Genomic DNA, 24,255 nt, shown 5'->3' with positions numbered 1-24,255 from the left:
AAACAACCCAGAATGCTGCAAGAGTTCAGCTCTGGAGTCTTCAGAACTGTGAATGCAGCTCTGGGCTTTGGTACAGACTGTAATCAAGGAATGTGATTTTTTTTGTTGTTGCAAAAATACGTTTCGATCAATTCTATATATAAATAGTATACAATGTGATACGGGTTCCAAAATTAAGAAAAAAAAATAGATATAGTGCAATGGTCAGAGTAAAGCAAATACAAATTCTTTTTGTTCCATGTAGCTCATAGGGTTAATATCACCATGAGCAGATGAAATCGTTTGCAGACGTATGGTACAGCCTTCTATTAAGTGTAAGCTATTCCCACTATTAAAGGGACGGTTCTGTGACAACCCTGTTCTCTCCACTTTTATGACCCGTCGGTTACTCGGGTCGGTAATTCACAGATCTTTATGGGATTCGCTTGTTCCAATTCTGCTGGAAAGAATTAGTAATAAGAACTAAATAAAACACGTTCTGGCGTTTCCATGTCTTAGACCAAGGGCCGAGAGGAGAAGCTTAAGCTGGCCCGGGGATGACATTTGTAGTACGTACAAATGCTGGGCTGCCGTCCATGAGAGCTGGCTGCGTCTTCACTTTCTTACATAGCTTTAACCCTGTCAAAATACTCTGCGACTCCGGGATTGGCACCAGCAATGTTCCTGGAAGCCTGAAGGAAACACTGAGCAGACACCAGAACGTGATGGTCCCCATCATCCGCGGTTATGGAACATCCATGCGGCAGGAGCATTAACTTACTAACCTAATTGGGAGATGTCTTGGCTTTGTCCAAGGTTATGGAGATGGATTTTCCCAGCCAAGACTTAGGCAGATGGCAAGAACAAGTCTTGTGGTTCCTTTAATTATTTCCATCAGGACAGAAAAACTAGAAGCAAGATTGTGGAGCAGAATGGAAAGAGAGATGTAGCATTGCCTGAGTTAAAGGGGTTGTTAGTAAAGATTCTGAAATCCCCAGATACCCCCTTTAAAGGGGTTTTATGGGGACTTAAATATTGATGACTCTTCCTTATGATTGGTTGGAGTTTGACACATGGCACCCCCACCAATCAGCTGTTGGAAGAGGCCATGGCACTATTGATACATTGGCTGTTCCTGCTGATGCCCCACCCACGAGGAGCATGCATTACTCTCTTGTATTGACAGACAATGTACATTTCCAGACTTGGAGCCATGCCCATATACATGTAGTTCTAGCACAGACTATAGATCAGCATGGAGAAGAACCAGTCGTCTTCTAACTTATTGTAAATGGGATTATACTGATGATGCTGTCCCTGTATGCAGATTGTATCACCGTAATACAGTTCTATGACATTTGGAGCGCCAGGTGTTCGGGTCTCCGCCAGTTTTCTCATGGCTTCTAATCAAACATGTCAAGGTTTCCTGACTCTGCTCCTTCTACTCCCAAGGCCAGCTGTACGTCTGTGGTCACTCCGAGTCACTGTCCAGCTAATTATTATTGACAAGCCAAATTTCCGTACATGTAGCGAGCGAAGATCTTCTGGTTTGGCCAAAAATAACCACAAAAATTACTGGATATGGACATGGAGCAACCGGAGTACAAAGACTTTACTAATATCCAATGTACATTTATCTGATGTGGGTAACAATAACTCTAATGTATGTACACAGTGACTGCACCAGCAGAATAGTGAGCGCAGCTCTGGAGTATAATACAGGATAAGTAATGTAATGTATGTACACAGTGACTGCACCAGCAGAATAGTGAGCGCAGCTCTGGAGTATAATACAGGATAAGTAATGTAATGTATGTACACAGTGACTGCACCAGCAGAATAGTGAGCACAGCTCTGGAGTATAATACAGGATAAGTAATGTAATGTATGTACACAGTGACTGCACAGGCAGAATAGTGAGCGCAGCTCTGGAGTATAATGCAGGATAAGTAATGTAATGTATGTACACAGTGACTGTACCAGCAGAATAGTGAGTGCAGCTCTGGAGTATAATACAGGATAAGTAATGTAATGTATGTACACAGTGACTGTACCAGCAGAATAGTGAGCGCAACTCTGGAATATAATACAGGATAAGTAATGTATGTACACAGTGACTGTACCAGCAGAATAGTGAGCGCAGCTCTGGAGTATAATACAGGATAAGTAATGTAATGTATGTACACAGTGACTGCACCAGCAGAATAGTGAGCGCAGCTCTGGAGTATAATACAGGATAAGTAATGTAATGTATGTGCACAGTGACTGTACCAGCAGAATAGTGAGCGCAGCTCTGGAGTATAATACAGGATAAGTAATGTAATGTATGTACACAGTGACTGTACCAGCAGAATAGTGAGCGCAGCTCTGGGGTATAATACAGGATAAGTAATGTAATGTATGTACACAGTGACTGTACCAGCAGAATAGTGAGCACAGCTCTGGAGTATAATACAGGATAAGTAATGTAATGTATGTACACAGTGACTGTACCAGCAGAATAGTGAGTGCAGCTCTGGAGTATAATACAGGATAAGTAATGTAATGTATGTACACAGTGACTGCACCAGCAGAATAGTGAGCGCAGCTCTGGGGTATAATACAGGATAAGTAATGTAATGTATGTACACAGTGACTGCACCAGCAGAATAGTGAGTGCAGCTCTGGAGTATAATACAGGATAAGTAATGTAATGTATGTACACAGTGACTGTACCAGCAGAATAGTGAGCGCAGCTCTGGAGTATAATACAGGATAAGTAATGTATGTACACAGTGACTGTACCAGCAGAATAGTGAGCGCAGCTCTGGAATATAATACAGGATAAGTAATGTATGTACACAGTGACTGTACCAGCAGAATAGTGAGCGCAGCTCTGGAGTATAATACAGGATAAGTAATGTAATGTATGTACACAGTGACTGCACCAGCAGAATAGTGAGCGCAGCTCTGGAGTATAATACAGGATAAGTAATGTAATGTATGTGCACAGTGACTGTACCAGCAGAATAGTGAGCGCAGCTCTGGATTATAATACAGGATAAGTAATGTAATGTATGTACACAGTGACTTTACCAGCAGAATAGTGAGCGCAGCTCTGGAGTATAATACAGGATAAGTAATGTAATGTATGTACACAGTGACTGCACCAGCAGAATAGTGAGCGCAGCTCTGGAGTATAATACAGGATAAGTAATGTAATGTATGTACACAGTGACTGTACCAGCAGAATAGTGAGCGCGGCTCTGGAGTATAATACAGGATAAGTAATGTAATGTATGTACACAGTGACTGCACCAGCAGAATAGTGAGTGCAGCTCTGGAGTATAATACAGGATAAGTAATGTAATGTATGTGCACAGTGACTGTACCAGCAGAATAGTGAGCGCAGCTCTGGATTATAATACAGGATAAGTAATGTAATGTATGTACACAGTGACTTTACCAGCAGAATAGTGAGCGCAGCTCTGGAGTATAATACAGGATAAGTAATGTAATGTATGTACACAGTGACTGTACCAGCAGAATAGTGAGCGCAGCTCTGGAGTATAATACAGGATAAGTAATGTAATGTATGTACACAGTGACTGTACCAGCAGAATAGTGAGCACAGCTCTGGAGTATAATACAGGATAAGTAATGTAATGTATGTACACAGTGACTTTACCAGCAGAATAGTGAGCGCAGCTCTGGAGTATAATACAGGATAAGTAATGTAATGTATGTACACAGTGACTGTACCAGGAGAATAGTGAGCACAGCTCTGGAGTATAATACAGGATAAGTAATGTAATGTATGTACACATTGACTGTACCAGCAGAATAGTGAGCGCAGATCTGGAGTATAATACAGGATAAGTAATGTAATGTATGTACACAGTGACTGTACCAGCAGAATAGTGAGCGCAGCTCTGGAGTATAATACAGGATAAGTAATGTAATGTATGTACACAGTGACTGTACCAGCAGAATAGTGAGCGCAGCTCTGGGGTATAATACAGGATAAGTAATGTAATGTATGTACACAGTGACTGTACCAGCAGAATAGTGAGCGCAGCTCTGGAATATAATACAGGATAAGTAATGTATGTACACAGTGACTGTACCAGCAGAATAGTGAGTGCAGCTCTGGAGTATAATACAGGATAAGTAATGTAATGTATGTACACATTGACTGTACCAGCAGAATAGTGAGCGCAGCTCTGGAGTATAATACAGGATAAGTAATGTAATGTATGTACACAGTGACTGCACAGGCAGAATAGTGAGCGCAGCTCTGGAGTATAATGCAGGATAAGTAATGTAATGTATGTACACAGTGACTGTACCAGCAGAATAGTGAGTGCAGCTCTGGAGTATAATACAGGATAAGTAATGTAATGTATGTACACAGTGACTGTACCAGCAGAATAGTGAGCGCAGCTCTGGGGTATAATACAGGATAAGTAATGTAATGTATGTACACAGTGACTGTACCAGCAGAATAGTGAGCGCAGCTCTGGAGTATAATACAGGATAAGTAATGTATGTACACAGTGACTGTACCAGCAGAATAGTGAGCGCAACTCTGGAATATAATACAGGATAAGTAATGTATGTACACAGTGACTGTACCAGCAGAATAGTGAGCGCAGCTCTGGAGTATAATACAGGATAAGTAATGTAATGTATGTACACAGTGACTGTACCAGCAGAATAGTGAGCGCAGCTCTGGAGTATAATACAGGATAAGTAATGTATGTACACAGTGACTGTACCAGCAGAATAGTGAGCGCAACTCTGGAATATAATACAGAATAAGTAATGTATGTACACAGTGACTGTACCAGCAGAATAGTGAGCGCAGCTCTGGAGTATAATACAGGATAAGTAATGTAATGTATGTACACAGTGACTGCACCAGCAGAATAGTGAGCGCAGCTCTGGAGTATAATACAGGATAAGTAATGTAATGTATGTGCACAGTGACTGTACCAGCAGAATAGTGAGCGCAGCTCTGGAGTATAATACAGGATAAGTAATGTAATGTATGTACACAGTGACTGTACCAGCAGAATAGTGAGCGCAGCTCTGGGGTATAATACAGGATAAGTAATGTAATGTATGTACACAGTGACTGTACCAGCAGAATAGTGAGCACAGCTCTGGAGTATAATACAGGATAAGTAATGTAATGTATGTACACAGTGACTGTACCAGCAGAATAGTGAGTGCAGCTCTGGAGTATAATACAGGATAAGTAATGTAATGTATGTACACAGTGACTGCACCAGCAGAATAGTGAGCGCAGCTCTGGGGTATAATACAGGATAAGTAATGTAATGTATGTACACAGTGACTGCACCAGCAGAATAGTGAGTGCAGCTCTGGAGTATAATACAGGATAAGTAATGTAATGTATGTACACAGTGACTGTACCAGCAGAATAGTGAGCGCAGCTCTGGAGTATAATACAGGATAAGTAATGTATGTACACAGTGACTGTACCAGCAGAATAGTGAGCGCAGCTCTGGAATATAATACAGGATAAGTAATGTATGTACACAGTGACTGTACCAGCAGAATAGTGAGCGCAGCTCTGGAGTATAATACAGGATAAGTAATGTAATGTATGTACACAGTGACTGCACCAGCAGAATAGTGAGCGCAGCTCTGGAGTATAATACAGGATAAGTAATGTAATGTATGTGCACAGTGACTGTACCAGCAGAATAGTGAGCGCAGCTCTGGATTATAATACAGGATAAGTAATGTAATGTATGTACACAGTGACTTTACCAGCAGAATAGTGAGCGCAGCTCTGGAGTATAATACAGGATAAGTAATGTAATGTATGTACACAGTGACTGCACCAGCAGAATAGTGAGCGCAGCTCTGGAGTATAATACAGGATAAGTAATGTAATGTATGTACACAGTGACTGTACCAGCAGAATAGTGAGCGCGGCTCTGGAGTATAATACAGGATAAGTAATGTAATGTATGTACACAGTGACTGCACCAGCAGAATAGTGAGTGCAGCTCTGGAGTATAATACAGGATAAGTAATGTAATGTATGTGCACAGTGACTGTACCAGCAGAATAGTGAGCGCAGCTCTGGATTATAATACAGGATAAGTAATGTAATGTATGTACACAGTGACTTTACCAGCAGAATAGTGAGCGCAGCTCTGGAGTATAATACAGGATAAGTAATGTAATGTATGTACACAGTGACTGTACCAGCAGAATAGTGAGCACAGCTCTGGAGTATAATACAGGATAAGTAATGTAATGTATGTACACAGTGACTTTACCAGCAGAATAGTGAGCGCAGCTCTGGAGTATAATACAGGATAAGTAATGTAATGTATGTACACAGTGACTGTACCAGGAGAATAGTGAGCACAGCTCTGGAGTATAATACAGGATAAGTAATGTAATGTATGTACACATTGACTGTACCAGCAGAATAGTGAGCGCAGATCTGGAGTATAATACAGGATAAGTAATGTAATGTATGTACACAGTGACTGTAACAGTAGAATAGTGAGCGCAGCTCTGGAGTATAATACAGGATAAGTAATGTAATGTATGTACACAGTGACTGTACCAGCAGAATAGTGAGCGCAGCTCTGGGGTATAATACAGGATAAGTAATGTAATGTATGTACACAGTGACTGTACCAGCAGAATAGTGAGCGCAGCTCTGGAATATAATACAGGATAAGTAATGTATGTACACAGTGACTGTACCAGCAGAATAGTGAGTGCAGCTCTGGAGTATAATACAGGATAAGTAATGTAATGTATGTACACATTGACTGTACCAGCAGAATAGTGAGCGCAGCTCTGGAGTATAATACAGGATAAGTAATGTAATGTATGTACACAGTGGCTGTACCAGCAGAATAGTGAGCGCAGCTCTGGAGTATAATACAGGATAAGTAATGTAATGTATGTACACAGTGACTGCACCAGCAGAATAGTGAGCGCAGCTCTGGAGTATAATACAGGATAAGTAATGTAATGTATGTACACAGTGACTGTACCAGGAGAATAGTGAGCGCAGCTCTGGAGTATAATACAGGATAAGTAATGTAATGTATGTACACAGTGACTGTACCAGCAGAATAGTGAGCGCAGCTCTGGAGTATAATACAGGATAAGTAATGTAATGTATGTATACAGTGACTGTACCAGCAGAATAGTGAGCGCAGCTCTGGAGTATAATACAGGATAAGTAATGTAATGTATGTACACATTGACTGTACCAGCAGAATAGTGAGCACAGCTCTGGAGTATAATACAGGATAAGTAATGTAATGTATGTACACAGTGACTGCACCAGCAGAATAGTGAGCGCAGCTCTGCAGTATAATACAGGATGTAACTTAGACTCAGCAGGGGTATAACTTGAGGTGCAGAGTGTGCAGTTGTATTTGTGCCCAGAAGCATTAGGGGGCCCGTAAGGTATCTCTTTCAAATGTGAGGAAACCAATACTATAAACATTACTGCCATTACAGTGGATAGCGGCTACTTTTTGCTTCTGGAAAACCCCTTTAAGTCTCCCAACTGGGATGTATACAGTATATGGAGTGTGTATGAACAGCATGGGGCTGTTTTACTAAGTGGAGTATTAAGCCCAAAATACCAGGTCATACCTCGGTTGAGCTATGACCTGGTAGTCTATGAAACCCATATAGGACCGCCTTTCATGCAAAAATTGGTCGTGCTCCTACGTACTTTCATGTGTGTGGCACTAGTAGGGTTGTCTGGCTCGGAGAAGAAGCCGCTGAGGCCCGAGTGAGGGCGGTTTCCCTTTAATATACTATGCAGACGTCTGGCAGCCTCCTGGTCCAGAGATGGAGGCCAGATAACACGTTGGGATGTCTTTCGCCGGCTCCGTCCAACGCATCTCTCTTCCAACCTGTTTTTTGTTTGGCCAATAATAGGGCGCGGATTGAGTTCAAGATTAAGTGAGATGCGTCAGGGATTTGTCACTTACTTTACAGCTTGTAAGCGCAGGCGGGGTGAGGATTTCATTCCACTTTTAGCCTATTAACATGAATGGGGCTGAGCAGACAATAATTGTCTTACTCGCTGTCTCTTGTCTCACCTACACCAACATTGTACGTACGGAAGTGACAGCCGATAAAGGACATAATGTATTTTAAGGGTTTAAACCCCCATAATATTAAAGGTAAAGATCACATTTATTGCTCTAGCCCTGTATCTAAATAACCGAACCAGCTGCACCATCTGTCTTATGTCATGGTAGGAATGGAGATCTAACTCTAATCTATTGTCATTCTAGTTAACCCTGGCGCCCAGGTTTCTCCCAAACTCTCTCATAAGTGCAGACTTTGCCGCCAATTATATCACCAAAATCTACGGGATGACATTTGGACATAAACCAAATCTACGGTAAGATCGGCAGAACGTTACGTGTTATATGTGTGTATGTGGCCGCTCATCATCCCGAAATACAACAAATTCACTAATACCCTAAAGAATATTACCAGGTACCCGAATGTAGGAAAGAGGTACAGGGGTCTGCTGAATGTAACATAAATGGGGGTGACCAAAGCTTTCAGAGATTTCCATTGGATGATAGCCCAGTATAAGTATGAAAGACAGAAAACATTAAATGGAGTCCCAGCCCTCAATTACCACTCCTGGCAGCAAGATCAGAACATGAAAAGCTTATGGTTTACCTGATACATCGAAAAACTGCACACAGTGATGTCACAGTACAGGGATAATATATACAGTGATGTCACAGTACAGAGATAATACACACAGTGATGTCACAGTACAGGATAATACACACAGTGATGTCACAGTACAGAGATAATACACACAGTGATGTCACAGTACAGAGATAATACACACAGTGATGTCACAGTACAGGGATAATACACACAGTGATGTCACAGTACAGAGATAATACACACAGTGATGTCACAATACAGGGATAATACACACAGTGATGTCACAGTACAGGGATAATACACACAGTGATGTCACAGTACAGAGATAATACACACAGTGATGTCACAGTACAGGATAATACACACAGTGATGTCACAGTACAGAGATAATACACACAGTGATGTCACAGTACAGAGATAATACACACAGTGATGTCACAGTACAGAGATAATATACACAGTGATGTCACAGTACAGGATAATACACACAGTGATGTCACAGTACAGAGATAATACACACAGTGATGTCACAGTACAGAGATAATACACACAGTGATGTCACAGTACAGAGATAATACACACAGTGATGTCACAGTACAGAGATAATATACACAGTGATGTCACAGTACAGGATAATACACACAGTGATGTCACAGTACAGAGATAATACACACAGTGATGTCACAGTACAGGATAATACACACAGTGATGTCACAGTACAGGATAATACACACAGTGATGTCACAGTACAGGATAATACACACAGTGATGTCACAGTACAGGGATAATACACGCAGTGATGTCACAGTACAGGATAATACACACAGTGATGTCACAGTACAGGGATAATACACGCAGTGATGTCACAGTACAGGGATAATACACACAGTGATGTCACAGTACAGGGATAATACACACAGTGATGTCACAGTACAGAGATAATACACACAGTGATGTCACAGTACAGAGATAATACACACAGTGATGTCACAGTACAGGGATAATACACACAGTGATGTCACAGTACAGGATAATACACACAATGATGTCACAGTACAGGGATAATACACACAGTGATGTCACAGTACAGGGATAATACACACAGTGATGTCACAGTACAGGATAATACACACAGTGATGTCACAGTACAGGATAATACACACAGTGATGTCACAGTACAGAGATAATACACACAGTGATGTCACAGTACAGAGATAATACACACAGTGACGTCACAGTACAGGATAATACACACAGTGATGTCACAGTACAGAGATAATACACACAGTGATGTCACAGTACAGAGATAATACAGTGATGTCACAGTACAGAGATAATACACACAGTGATGTCACAGTACAGAGATAATACACACAGTGATGTCACAGTACAGGATAATACACACAGTGATGTCACAGTACAGGATAATACACACAGTGATGTCACAGTACAGAGATAATACACACAGTGATGTCACAGTACAGAGATAATACACACAGTGATGTCACAGTATAGAGATAATACACACAGTGATGTCACAGTACAGGGATAATACACACAGTGATGTCACAGTACAGAGATAATACAGTGATGTCACAGTACAGAGATAATACACACAGTGATGTCACAGTACAGGGATAATACACACAGTGATGTCACAGTACAGAGATAATACACACAGTGATGTCACAGTACAGGATAATACACACAGTGATGTCACAGTACAGGATAATACACACAGTGATGTCACAGTATAGAGATAATACACACAGTGATGTCACAGTACAGGGATAATACACACAGTGATGTCACAGTACAGAGATAATACACACAGTGATGTCACAGTACAGAGATAATACACACAGTGATGTCACAGTACAGAGATAATACACACAGTGATGTCACAGTACAGAGATAATACACACAGTGATGTCACAGTACAGAGATAATACACACAGTGATGTCACAGTATAGAGATAATACACACAGTGATGTCACAGTACAGGGATAATACACACAGTGATGTCACAGTACAGAGATAATACAGTGATGTCACAGTACAGAGATAATACACACAGTGATGTCACAGTACAGAGATAATACAGTGATGTCACAGTACAGAGATAATACACACAGTGATGTCACAGTACAGAGATAATACACACAGTGATGTCACAGTACAGAGATAATACAGTGATGTCACAGTACAGAGATAATACACACAGTGATGTCACAGTACAGAGATAATACACACAGTGATGTCACAGTACAGAGATAATACACACAGTGATGTCACAGTACAGAGATAATACACACAGTGATGTCACAGTACAGGATAATACACACAGTGATGTCACAGTACAGGATAATACACACAGTGATGTCACAGTACAGGATAATACACACAGTGATGTCACAGTACAGAGATAATACACACAGTGATGTCACAGTACAGGATAATACACACAGTGATGTCACAGTATAGAGATAATACACACAGTGATGTCACAGTACAGGGATAATACACACAGTGATGTCACAGTACAGAGATAATACACACAGTGATGTCACAGTACAGAGATAATACACACAGTGATGTCACAGTACAGAGATAATACACACAGTGATGTCACAGTACAGAGATAATACACACAGTGATGTCACAGTACAGAGATAATACACACAGTGATGTCACAGTATAGAGATAATACACACAGTGATGTCACAGTACAGGGATAATACACACAGTGATGTCACAGTACAGAGATAATACAGTGATGTCACAGTACAGAGATAATACACACAGTGATGTCACAGTACAGAGATAATACACACAGTGATGTCACAGTACAGAGATAATACAGTGATGTCACAGTACAGAGATAATACACACAGTGATGTCACAGTACAGAGATAATACACACAGTGATGTCACAGTACAGAGATAATACACACAGTGATGTCACAGTACAGAGATAATACACACAGTGATGTCACAGTACAGGATAATACACACAGTGATGTCACAGTACAGGATAATACACACAGTGATGTCACAGTATAGAGATAATACACACAGTGATGTCACAGTACAGGGATAATACACACAGTGATGTCACAGTATAGAGATAATACACACAGTGATGTCACAGTATAGAGATAATACACACACAGAAGGTCATGGTGTACTAGGTGACATCATAACACAAGACAGAGAAACATGATGATGTCATTACACAGATACAATCACCAGTGACATCACAGGACTGTAGGGGATGTAAATCCTCTTTCCTTTGCCCTCAGTCACATTATATCTCAGTGTAGCTCGGCCTCTGTATCCTATGACGGACCTCGGGCCTATTATAGTCGTCACTTTCACCCTCAAACCTATGAATGGACATTCAGAGGTTTTCTAACTTCTAGTTATCTCAATGGATAGATTTGCATCTTGAGACTCCGGCCACTTTACTTTTATGATACGTCTTATTGTCCTGCCATAAAAGACAGTTATGGAAAATCCCTCTAAGGCTTCCATTGTAAGCAGTTGATGTCGCTGTCTGGATACCGCGCTGGCGTCTGTATTGCACTTTATATGAGGACATGTTCCTTATTAGCTTTTGCTTCTATGATATTGTGTTGTCCGTCTTCCAATTCCTATATGAAGTATTAACTCTTTCAGGGTAGCAGTAACCTATAGCACTTACTGTATACTGCAGATATTTTGTATATACACTTGTACTGCACATGTTTCCCGCATGCCATTACCTTCTGGACAAAAATTTGAAGTATTCTCTGCTCTCGACTGACCCAGTGTAAACCTGCACAGGCTATGTATAGTCAGCGGGGCAAACGCTTTGCCTTCAATGGTCCTCTGTTTATTAATACCAGTCGGTTCCCTTAAATGCACTGAACACATATGGTGAATGCGTATAATAGGAAACATCCCATCTTATATAGAAATATGGAGTCACAAAGCTGTTAGTAATTGTCTCTCCAGAAAATAAGAAATATTAAAGTGAAACATTGGACAATAAATCAGGAATATTTCAGAGTCCCTGGGCTGTCATTTGCTTCTTTCTGGGGAAGGAAAGAAGGAAACACAAATGTCTAGACCCTAAAACTTCATCTATAACCTGTCCCACAATGTCACCTCAAATATAGTAACTGTATTACCCTCTTATGTGCAATACACACAGTGATGTCACAGTACAGGATAATACACACAGTGATGTCACAGTACAGGGATAATACACACAGTGATGTCACAGTACAGGATAATACACACAGTGATGTCACAGTACAGGATAATACACACAGTGATGTCACAGTACAGAGATAATACACACAGTGATGTCACAGTACAGGATAATACACACAGTGATGTCACAGTACAGGATAATACACACAGTGATGTCACAGTACAGAGATAATACACACAGTGATGTCACAGTACAGGATAATACACACAGTGATGTCACAGTACAGGGATAATACACACAGTGATGTCACAGTACAGGGATAATACACACAGTGATGTCACAGTACAGAGATAATACACACAGTGATGTCACAGTACAGGGATAATACAGTGATGTCACAGTACAGGATAATACACACAGTGATGTCACAGTACAGGGATAATACACACAGTGATGTCACAGTACAGAGATAATACACACAGTGATGTCACAGTACAGGATAATACACACAGTGATGTCACAGTACAGAGATAATACACACAGTGATGTCACAGTACAGGATAATACACACAGTGATGTCACAGTACAGGGATAATACACACAGTGATGTCACAGTACAGAGATAATACACACAGTGATGTCACAGTACAGGATAATACACACAGTGATGTCACAGTACAGAGATAATACACACAGTGATGTCACAGTACAGGATTATACACACAGTGATGTCACAGTACAGGGATAATACACACAGTGATGTCACAGTACAGAGATAATACACACAGTGATGTCACAGTACAGGATAATACACACAGTGATGTCACAGTACAGAGATAATACACAGTGATGTCACAGTACAGAGATAATACACACAGTGATGCCACAGTACAGAGATAATACACACAGTGATGTCACAGTACAGGATAATACACACAGTGATGTCACAGTACAGAGATAATACACACAGTGATGTCACAGTACAGGGATATTACACACAGTGATGTCACAGTACAGGATAATACACACAGTGATGTCACAGTACAGAGATAATACACACAGTGATGTCACAGTACAGAGATAATACACACAGTGATGTCACAGTACAGAGATAATACACACAGTGATGTCACAGTACAGAGATAATACACACAGTGATGTCACAGTACAGGATAATACACACAGTGATGTCACAGTACAGAGATAATACACACAGTGATGTCACAGTACAGGATAATACACACAGTGATGTCACAGTACAGGGATAATACACACAGTGATGTCACAGTACAGGGATAATACACACAGTGATGTCACAGTACAGAGATAATACACACAGTGATGTCACAGTACAGAGATAATACACACAGTGATGTCACAGTACAGAGATAATACACACAGTGATGTCACAGTACAGAGATAATACACACAGTGATGTCACAGTACAGGGATAATACACACAGTGATGTCACAGTACAGAGATAATACACACAGTGATGTCACAGTACAGAGATAATACACACAGTGATGTCACAGTACAGGATAATACACACAGTGATGTCACAGTACAGGGATAATACACACAGTGATGTCACAGTACAGGGATAATACACACAGTGATGTCACAGTACAGAGATAATACACACAGTGATGTCACAGTACAGGATAATACACACAGTGATGTCACAGTACAGAGATAATACACACAGTGATGTCACAGTACAGGATAATACACACAGTGATGTCACAGTACAGGATAATACACACAGTGATGTCACAGTACAGAGATAATACACACAGTGATGTCACAGTACAGAGATAATACACATAGTGATGTCACAGTACAGGGATAATACACACAGTGATGTCACAGTACAGAGATAATACACACAGTGATGTCACAGTACAGGGATAATACACACAGTGATGTCACAGTACAGAGATAATACACACAGTGATGTCACAGTACAGAGATAATACACACAGTGATGTCACAGTACAGGATAATACACACAGTGATGTCACAGTACAGGGATAATACACACAGTGATGTCACAGTACAGGATAATACACACAGTGATGTCACAGTACAGAGATAATACACACAGTGATGTCACAGTACAGAGATAATACACACAGTGATGTCACAGTACAGAGATAATACACACAGTGATGTCACAGTACAGAGATAATACACACAGTGATGTCACAGTACAGGGATAATACACACAGTGATGTCACAGTACAGAGATAATACACACAGTGATGTCACAGTACAGAGATAATACACACAGTGATGTCACAGTACAGGATAATACACACAGTGATGTCACAGTACAGGGATAATACACACAGTGATGTCACAGTACAGAGATAATACACACAGTGATGTCACAGTACAGGGATATTACACACAGTGATGTCACAGTACAGGATAATACACACAGTGATGTCACAGTACAGAGATAATACACACAGTGATGTCACAGTACAGAGATAATACACACAGTGATGTCACAGTACAGAGATAATACACACAGTGATGTCACAGTACAGAGATAATACACACAGTGATGTCACAGTACAGGATAATACACACAGTGATGTCACAGTACAGAGATAATACACACAGTGATGTCACAGTACAGGATAATACACACAGTGATGTCACAGTACAGGGATAATACACACAGTGATGTCACAGTACAGGGATAATACACACAGTGATGTCACAGTACAGAGATAATACACACAGTGATGTCACAGTACAGAGATAATACACACAGTGATGTCACAGTACAGAGATAATACACACAGTGATGTCACAGTACAGAGATAATACACACAGTGATGTCACAGTACAGGGATAATACACACAGTGATGTCACAGTACAGAGATAATACACACAGTGATGTCACAGTACAGAGATAATACACACAGTGATGTCACAGTACAGGATAATACACACAGTGATGTCACAGTACAGGGATAATACACACAGTGATGTCACAGTACAGGGATAATACACACAGTGATGTCACAGTACAGAGATAATACACACAGTGATGTCACAGTACAGGATAATACACACAGTGATGTCACAGTACAGAGATAATACACACAGTGATGTCACAGTACAGAGATAATACACATAGTGATGTCACAGTACAGGGATAATACACACAGTGATGTCACAGTACAGAGATAATACACACAGTGATGTCACAGTACAGGGATAATACACACAGTGATGTCACAGTACAGAGATAATACACACAGTGATGTCACAGTACAGAGATAATACACACAGTGATGTCACAGTACAGGATAATACACACAGTGATGTCACAGTACAGGGATAATACACACAGTGATGTCACAGTACAGAGATAATACACACAGTGATGTCACAGTACAGGATAATACACACAGTGATGTCACAGTACAGAGATAATACACACAGTGATGTCACAGTACAGAGATAATACACACAGTGATGTCACAGTACAGAGATAATACACACAGTGATGTCACAGTACAGAGATAATACACACAGTGATGTCACAGTACAGGGATAATACACACAGTGATGTCACAGTACAGAGATAATACACACAGTGATGTCACAGTACAGAGATAATACACACAGTGATGTCACAGTACAGGATAATACACACAGTGATGTCACAGTACAGGGATAATACACACAGTGATGTCACAGTACAGAGATAATACACACAGTGATGTCACAGTACAGGGATAATACACACAGTGATGTCACAGTACAGAGATAATACACACAGTGATGTCACAGTACAGAGATAATACACACAGTGATGTCACAGTACAGAGATAATACACACAGTGATGTCACAGTACAGGATAATACACACAGTGATGTCACAGTACAGGGATAATACACACAGTGATGTCACAGTACAGGGATAATACACACAGTGATGTCACAGTACAGAGATAATACACACAGTGATGTCACAGTACAGGGATAATACACACAGTGATGTCACAGTACAGAGATAATACACACAGTGATGTCACAGTACAGGATAATACACACAGTGATGTCACAGTACAGGATAATACACACAGTGATGTCACAGTACAGGATAATACACACAGTGATGTCACAGTACAGGGATAATACACACAGTGATGTCACAGTACAGAGATAATACACACAGTGATGTCACAGTACAGAGATAATACACATAGTGATGTCACAGTACAGGGATAATACACACAGTGATGTCACAGTACAGAGATAATACACACAGTGATGTCACAGTACAGAGATAATACACACAGTGATGTCACAGTACAGGGATAATACACACAGTGATGTCACAGTACAGAGATAATACACACAGTGATGTCACAGTACAGGATAATACACACAGTGATGTCACAGTACAGAGATAATACACACAGTGATGTCACAGTACAGAGATAATACACACAGTGATGTCACAGTACAGGATAATACACACAGTGATGTCACAGTACAGAGATAATACACACAGTGATGTCACAGTACAGAGATAATACACACAGTGATGTCACAGTACAGAGATAATACACACAGTGATGTCACAGTACAGGATAATACACACAGTGATGTCACAGTACAGAGATAATACACATAGTGATGTCACAGTACAGGGATAATACACACAGTGATGTCACAGTACAGAGATAATACACACAGTGATGTCACAGTACAGAGATAATACACACAGTGATGTCACAGTACAGGGATAATACACACAGTGATGTCACAGTACAGAGATAATACACACAGTGATGTCACAGTACAGGATAATACACACAGTGATGTCACAGTACAGAGATAATACACACAGTGATGTCACAGTACAGAGATAATACACACAGTGATGTCACAGTACAGAGATAATACACACAGTGATGTCACAGTACAGGATAATACACACAGTGATGTCACAGTACAGAGATAATACACACAGTGATGTCACAGTACAGAGATAATACACACAGTGATGTCACAGTACAGAGATAATACACACAGTGATGTGGACATTATAGATGACGTCTGTTCTCTCTCATCAGGTCTGTGTATCTGCACAACAACAAGCTGACGGACGCCGGCCTACCAGACAACGTGTTCAACCGCTCGGACAATGTAGAAATCCTGATATTGTCCAGTAACTTCCTGAGACATGTCCCCAAGTACCTGCCTCCTGCACTGAATAAACTGCATCTAAAGGTATCAGAAATGTTATCACAACAGAAGTCCCACATGCAGATTAGATGTTAGCTTTGGCATTCTGAGTTATCACGTGGGGACAGTCTCGCATATACAACCTCCATCCAGTAGTCCAGACAGAGCATCTCCTGCTCTAAAAATCCCTGAACAATCGTACATTTCACAGAGAGATCCTTAATTTCTTTGGGCACAGTGTAATACTTCATTTTACCTCTGGGGGAGCTGCAGGAGAACTAAATACTTGGTGTTAGGCTCTCCTGCAGATTAGTATTGATCACTGGGGGTTCTAGCACTGGCATGACCTATGTATGTGCATGCTTAGATCTACAAAATTGCTTCCTCATGTGATCTGGTGAGCACCACAGGACCATATTCTAGGTGAGTACGTCAGAATCTGCATGTGGAAAACTTTGATTGTCAGAAACAATGAGGAGAATTATGGAAATCAATGAAAAAAAGACTTATAGATGACATTCCAAGTGTAGAGTCTGACGGTCATGGATTGCAGGGTTGGAAGGTCACTTCTAGCACCTTAGACTGCCGTGATCTATTGTACATTGTGGATATAAACATGTCTCTATCTCCCATAGAACAACAGGTTGGAGAAGGTTCCGGCAGGAGCATTCAGCAATCTCCTGGGTCTGCGCGAACTTTACCTACAAAACAACTTTCTTACCAATGAAGGCATGAACAATGAGACCTTCGTGTAAGTGGATTCTCATGTCAGGTCCTACCTAGAGAAGAAGTCATTGGAACGATAAAAATATACCCCAACTGAGTAGTGGATACAAAAACTTCCACATTATAGAATTAAAGGGCCTGACCATTGATGACCTTGCTTAGGATAGGTCATCCTTATCAGATTGGTGGGATCTCCACCGATCAGCACTGGTTCCATTTCAGGGGCCAACAATGTCGTGTTCATTGGTCACATGACCCGTTTGCAACTCAGTCCCTTTTACGTAAATGTATCTCCATTGCAGTGCTAAGCACGGCCGATATACTGTATGATATACTTGTCATACAGTATCTGACGTCCACCAATCTGACGTCAATGGACCACCCTAAATCAGAGCCCTAAAATCGGTAACAAGGCTTCATCTATAATACATTGATAGAGAAGCCTATGGGCCCATCACCCACCAGGTTGACCAAGAATTCTGCCAGATTTTTGGGTGGCATAAACATAGACCTCTTCGCAGGCCTCACTCTTTTTATATAGACCATATCCCCTTTATATGATGCTGTTCCCTACATCGGGAAACTTCAGTGACACCCAGTAGACTCGCCATCTCGCCCAAGATGTCTTCCCTTTATCTGGAAGCCTCCTGGATATTCCAGGAGAGGTAGCGGCAGGTAGACTTTCTAGACAAATCTTGAATATTTTTGAGGGTCCCTCCACCTTTGCGTCTATAATATATCACTAATAATGTCACAGATCATTACTGTCTTAGTATTTCATGTCTTTCTTGTCGCTTTAGGACCCTGAACAGATTGGAGTACCTTGACCTCTCGAGCAATAACTTGACACACATACCCAGCGGTCTACCCCGTAACATTGTCATACTTCATCTGGAAAAAAATTCCATCAGGTATATCTCTAACAACGTCTTGACTCAGATAAGAAACCTGGAGTATCTTCTACTTCACAACAACAAGCTGAGGGCCCGAGGGATTCATCCAGCCGCGTTCCTTGGTTTAAAGAAGTTGCACACTCTCCATATGTACAACAACTTGCTGGAGAAGGTTCCTGCAGGACTTCCCCGCAGGGTGAAGACACTCATGCTCCTTCACAATCAGATCACCGGGATTTCTAAGGATGATTTTGCCACCACTTATCTCCTTGAGGACCTGAACCTTAGATACAACAAAATTATGAGTAGCGCGGTACATAAAGACGCTTTCCGCAAACTGAGGCTCCTCAAGACCTTGGAACTGTCTGGTAACTTTTTGAGATCTGTGCCGCATGGACTGCCCAAAAATTTGGAAATTCTGAGACTAAACGATAACGAAATTAGCGTGATTCCCCAAGACGCACTGGCCGGGATGTCGAAACTTAAAGAACTTTATATGAAAAACAATAAACTCAAGATCAACTCCATCTACACCGGGGCCTGGGCCGAGCTCAGTAGCCTCCAGGTGAGACAACTCTTTACATGGCGGTATATAGAAGTTTCTATAAAGTTTGCTCCCCCTTAGCCTGTGTTCACATCACTTATTTTATGTGTTTGACATGGAATCCTCCACTTAGTGACATGGATATCAATTCAAAGGGATTTCTTATACAAAAATATACTGAAATCAGGGGTTCATGGGCCCTGGTGCAAAAGCTCAACTTGGACGCCCTGCGCAACTTCCCCTCATGACCATTAGCCATGTACATCTCAGCAAAGCTTTCCTTCTCTATCTGGCCCAGACCACCATGAAGACTTACTCACAACATGTTTGTATATACAAGATATACATGCCCTACCATTGCCTCCCACATAGTAATCGTGGCCCCTTCTGCACCACAACCTGCCCCATCCCCCACTCCTTGACTAAACCTTGCTGATTTGGCATTGATAGATATATTTTCTCCTTTCTGACAGTGGAAGGCTGTGTATCATAAATCTTATTCCCCGACCCATTCCAGTGCACCAGAGGGGAGGGGGAATACATTTATGATACACAAACTACCAGCGATGAAAGGAAATCAGAAAGGAGATCACTGAAATGTAACTAGTCTTAGTGTGGGGAGGGCGACCTGTGGTCCTATCATATCTGCAGCTATGCCAGTGCTTATGGACCCCTTATGGGCACCTCCTGCACCCACTCATGTTAACACCCTGACTGAAATCCACATGACTAAGGAGGTCAGACGGTCACGCACCCCTGGGATGGGGACCTGTAGGAGCAAAGTTAGCTTCCTTTTCTTTACAGACTACGGTAATTTTTGATGGAGTCGGACATCCCCCTTAATGTACCTACACACCTGCAATACCTATCTGCTATTCCTCCTTAGCTTCCTATAACCATGCATGCTCAGTCAAGACTAAGACTAAGTCACTGCCAAATCCCTCTGGTCAAGGCTTATCTCCCCGAGAACAAATTCATCGTTGTAGTCCCTGACGTCCTCATTCACTGAAGCCTTGGTGTCCCCCATACCCATAATGTGCCGGTTCTTTCCAACCACTGGGCCCCATCTTTCTAAGGGCCTTTTCATGTATGGCCAGGCCATATCATTCTTGCACTTCTTTCTTCTTTCAGCTCCTTGACTTGTCTGGAAACCTTCTGTCTTACGTCCCACCGGACCTTCCAGAGAGTCTCGAGTACCTGTATCTTCAGAGTAACAAGATCTCCACCGTCTCCGACAGCGCCTTCCATTCTACTCCGAACTTAAAGGGCATTTTCCTCAGGTAAGACGACGTCGTTCCTCCAGTTACAGTCTGCGTTACTTCATCCTGTAGTCTTCCTAAGTATTTGTTCTCGGCAGGTTCAATACGCTTACTCCGGAGTCAGTAATGGAGGCCGCCTTCCAGGGCCTGGAGAAGCTGCAGGTTTTAGACATTGAGAACAATCTGGCATTCAAAGTCACCAAGAAGAAAAAGGAAGAAGAAACAGAAAAAGAGGATTAAAAGCAAAAATAATGGTGGTAAGTCACAATATTACATCTTACAGTATATTGACTTGCTGATCTTGTCTAAACCATGGGTTACATGACCCAAACTTAGCATCAGAGATCCCTTGACAGGATTTCCACCTGCAATACAGTTTGTATAAGACTAATGTACTATGATCAGAACCGGGGTTGGGGGAACAAACTGGAAAATCACCCGGACCCCCACACTTATAGGGTCTCCCATCCTGTGGCAAACTTTCCCTACTATGGGGAATAAAGATTGGGAGAAAAAGACACCATTGCAGGTGCAGCATCTAGTAATGGTTTCTTATATAGCTTCCCAACACTTAGCAGCACCAGCAGGGCCAGAGATGCAAGGGGCAAACTGGGAAATTGCCAAGGGACCCCCACCAGTGGCATACTTTCCCTACTATGGGGAATAAAGATTGGGAGAAGAAGACACCATTGGCAGCTGCAGCATCTGGTCAAGGCTTCCTATAAAGTTTCTTGATACTTAGCAGTAATAGCAGGGCCAGTGTTTGGGGGTTGCAAACCGGGCAATTGCCCAGGGCCCCCATACCCATAAAGATTGTGAGAAAGACACCATTGGCAGCTGCCACATCTAGTAATGGCTTCTTATATAGTTTCCCAACACTTAGCAGAACCAGCAGGGCCAGAGTTGCAAGGGGCAAACTGGGCAATTGCCAAGGGACCCACCACCAGTGGCATACTTTCCCTACTATGGGAGACAAAGATTGGGAGAAGAAGACACCATTAGCAACTGCAGTGTCTAATGGCTTCATATAAAGTCTCTCAACACTTAGCAGCATTAGCAGGGCCAGTGTTGGGGAGTTGCAAACCGAGCAATTACCCAGGGCCCCCACACCCATAGGGGCCCCCTTCCAGTGGCATAGTATCCCTGCTATGGGAAATAAAGACTGGTAGAAGACACCATTGGCAGCTGCAGTGTCTGCTAATGGCGTCTTATAAAGTGCCCAGACACTTAACCTCAGGACTTGGTCATCTTCATTAGGCCTTATAAGGGTTTTCCGACTTCTGGACCAAGCTAAGCAAAAAAGGGATGTGTCACAGCCACAAAAGGGATGGACTTTCTTAAAGGGGTGGGCCAGTATGATAATGACTAAGTGATTGGCTGAGCGGTCATTTCCTTTATGCCAAGAGGGACCAGGATATAGAGAGAAGAAGTGACTTACAGTATACCCGTTTTTAGGATCCGCCATCTTGTCTAGCCTTGATGAACATTGTGGATTCCTCCGGCAGTAAAAAGAATGAAGAAGACTCCGATTCAATCAACATGAGAGAAATGTCCGCCACGGACCCTGCAAAAGCTGGCTTTTGTTCTATTTTTATATTTTATGTCAGATTTATGTGTAAATCAGTAGATGACCGAGGCTTCAGATCTCGCGGTGACGTCCGGAGGCGTACGGTAATACAGCCGACATAAATTATTTTTATAGCTATCATCATTCTTATGATACTGTATAATAAAAAAGTAAGTATTAATCTACATTGTGCAGTCCCATCCTGTGTATAGGAAGCGTAGTCACTGTATGATAAGAAGTTCCGCAGCTTTCCGATACTTTGCTATTCAATTCCTCGCTATCACAGCTGAGAGTTCGTTACAATTGCTCTGTGAGCGAAACAGTCTAGGCTGTTATATGTTACTTACATGGAGAGGCTATTGTTTCTCCTTATGGAGACCCCCAGTTGGTTTAGGCAATGCTTCCTGGGAATAGGGATATGCAAATGGGTTCTGGGGCAAGAGGACACAAGTTGCCTCTTTAGTGCCACCTGTGACAGAGCTGCAGTACAACGACCTGGGCACTGCATAGAGTACAGAGCTGTCAGTTTCCAGATCTGTAATCTGTGTGCCAAATAGCTGATCAGTGGGGATACCAGGCTCCCCAGAAAATGGTTCCTGGAAAAGAGGGCAAATCTCTATGGCTTGCGGAGCGTTCCTGCCACTGTTAGGCTAGCTGTCAGTTTATATGTAAAGTATTCACCTTATATACCCATCACGTCCCAAATGGGTCTACATTATACCCCAATAGGGGGCATGTCCTTGCCCCATCGCCTTCCCCTGGAAGCCAACCTTTCAATGTTGGCAAGTATGTAACCTAGTCAATCTGGCCCATGATGTGCAGTGCTTGGGACCCAAGGGGTTTGGTCGTGACCGGTATACTATGGGAACAATCTAGTGATGGCCAAGACACTACGCTCTATAGGTCCTTGCTACAACAATGACACAAGGTATAGGAACAAGGGGGAAAATTAGGTAGAATTTGCAAGAAAGCTCTTTTGTTTTGCCTGGAATGTTCCTTCAAAAACACGTCTTCGGGAACGTAAAGCAAAGATGAAAGCTTGTAGTGCCCGTTCTCATATCATGTCCCAACGTACAAGAGATAAAGATACAGTAAACGGAACTACGAGCATCTGCCCAAAGTTTTCATTATATGTCTAAGTGTTATAATAAATCAGACTGATTCTCAGTTGGTCT

The 24,255-nt window shown here is 41.8% G+C and overlaps 1 protein-coding gene across 2 annotated transcripts in view; it reads left to right on the top strand.

Moving 5' to 3' along the window:
- The window catches only part of PODN (podocan), a 34,917-nt gene extending 10,717 nt beyond the window's left edge, over window positions 1-24,200 (top strand). For both annotated transcript variants that reach the window (XM_075286263.1, XM_075286262.1), the window contains 7 exons: window positions 8,277-8,386; window positions 17,980-18,136; window positions 18,727-18,842; window positions 19,618-20,275; window positions 21,386-21,534; window positions 21,612-21,770; window positions 22,969-24,200. In XM_075286263.1, coding sequence (XP_075142364.1) covers window positions 8,277-8,386; window positions 17,980-18,136; window positions 18,727-18,842; window positions 19,618-20,275; window positions 21,386-21,534; window positions 21,612-21,753 — 1,332 coding nt within the window. In that variant the 3' untranslated portion in view covers window positions 21,754-21,770; window positions 22,969-24,200. The remainder of the gene's footprint in view (window positions 1-8,276; window positions 8,387-17,979; window positions 18,137-18,726; window positions 18,843-19,617; window positions 20,276-21,385; window positions 21,535-21,611; window positions 21,771-22,968) is intronic.
- The last annotated feature ends 55 nt before the right edge of the window (window positions 24,201-24,255 follow it).

Source organism: Leptodactylus fuscus, chromosome 9, assembly GCF_031893055.1.
Source record: "Leptodactylus fuscus isolate aLepFus1 chromosome 9, aLepFus1.hap2, whole genome shotgun sequence".
Classification (NCBI taxonomy): domain Eukaryota; kingdom Metazoa; phylum Chordata; class Amphibia; order Anura; family Leptodactylidae; genus Leptodactylus; species Leptodactylus fuscus.
The sequence above is the reverse complement of the archived record's forward strand: the minus strand, read 5'-3'. Positions and strand labels throughout refer to the sequence as shown.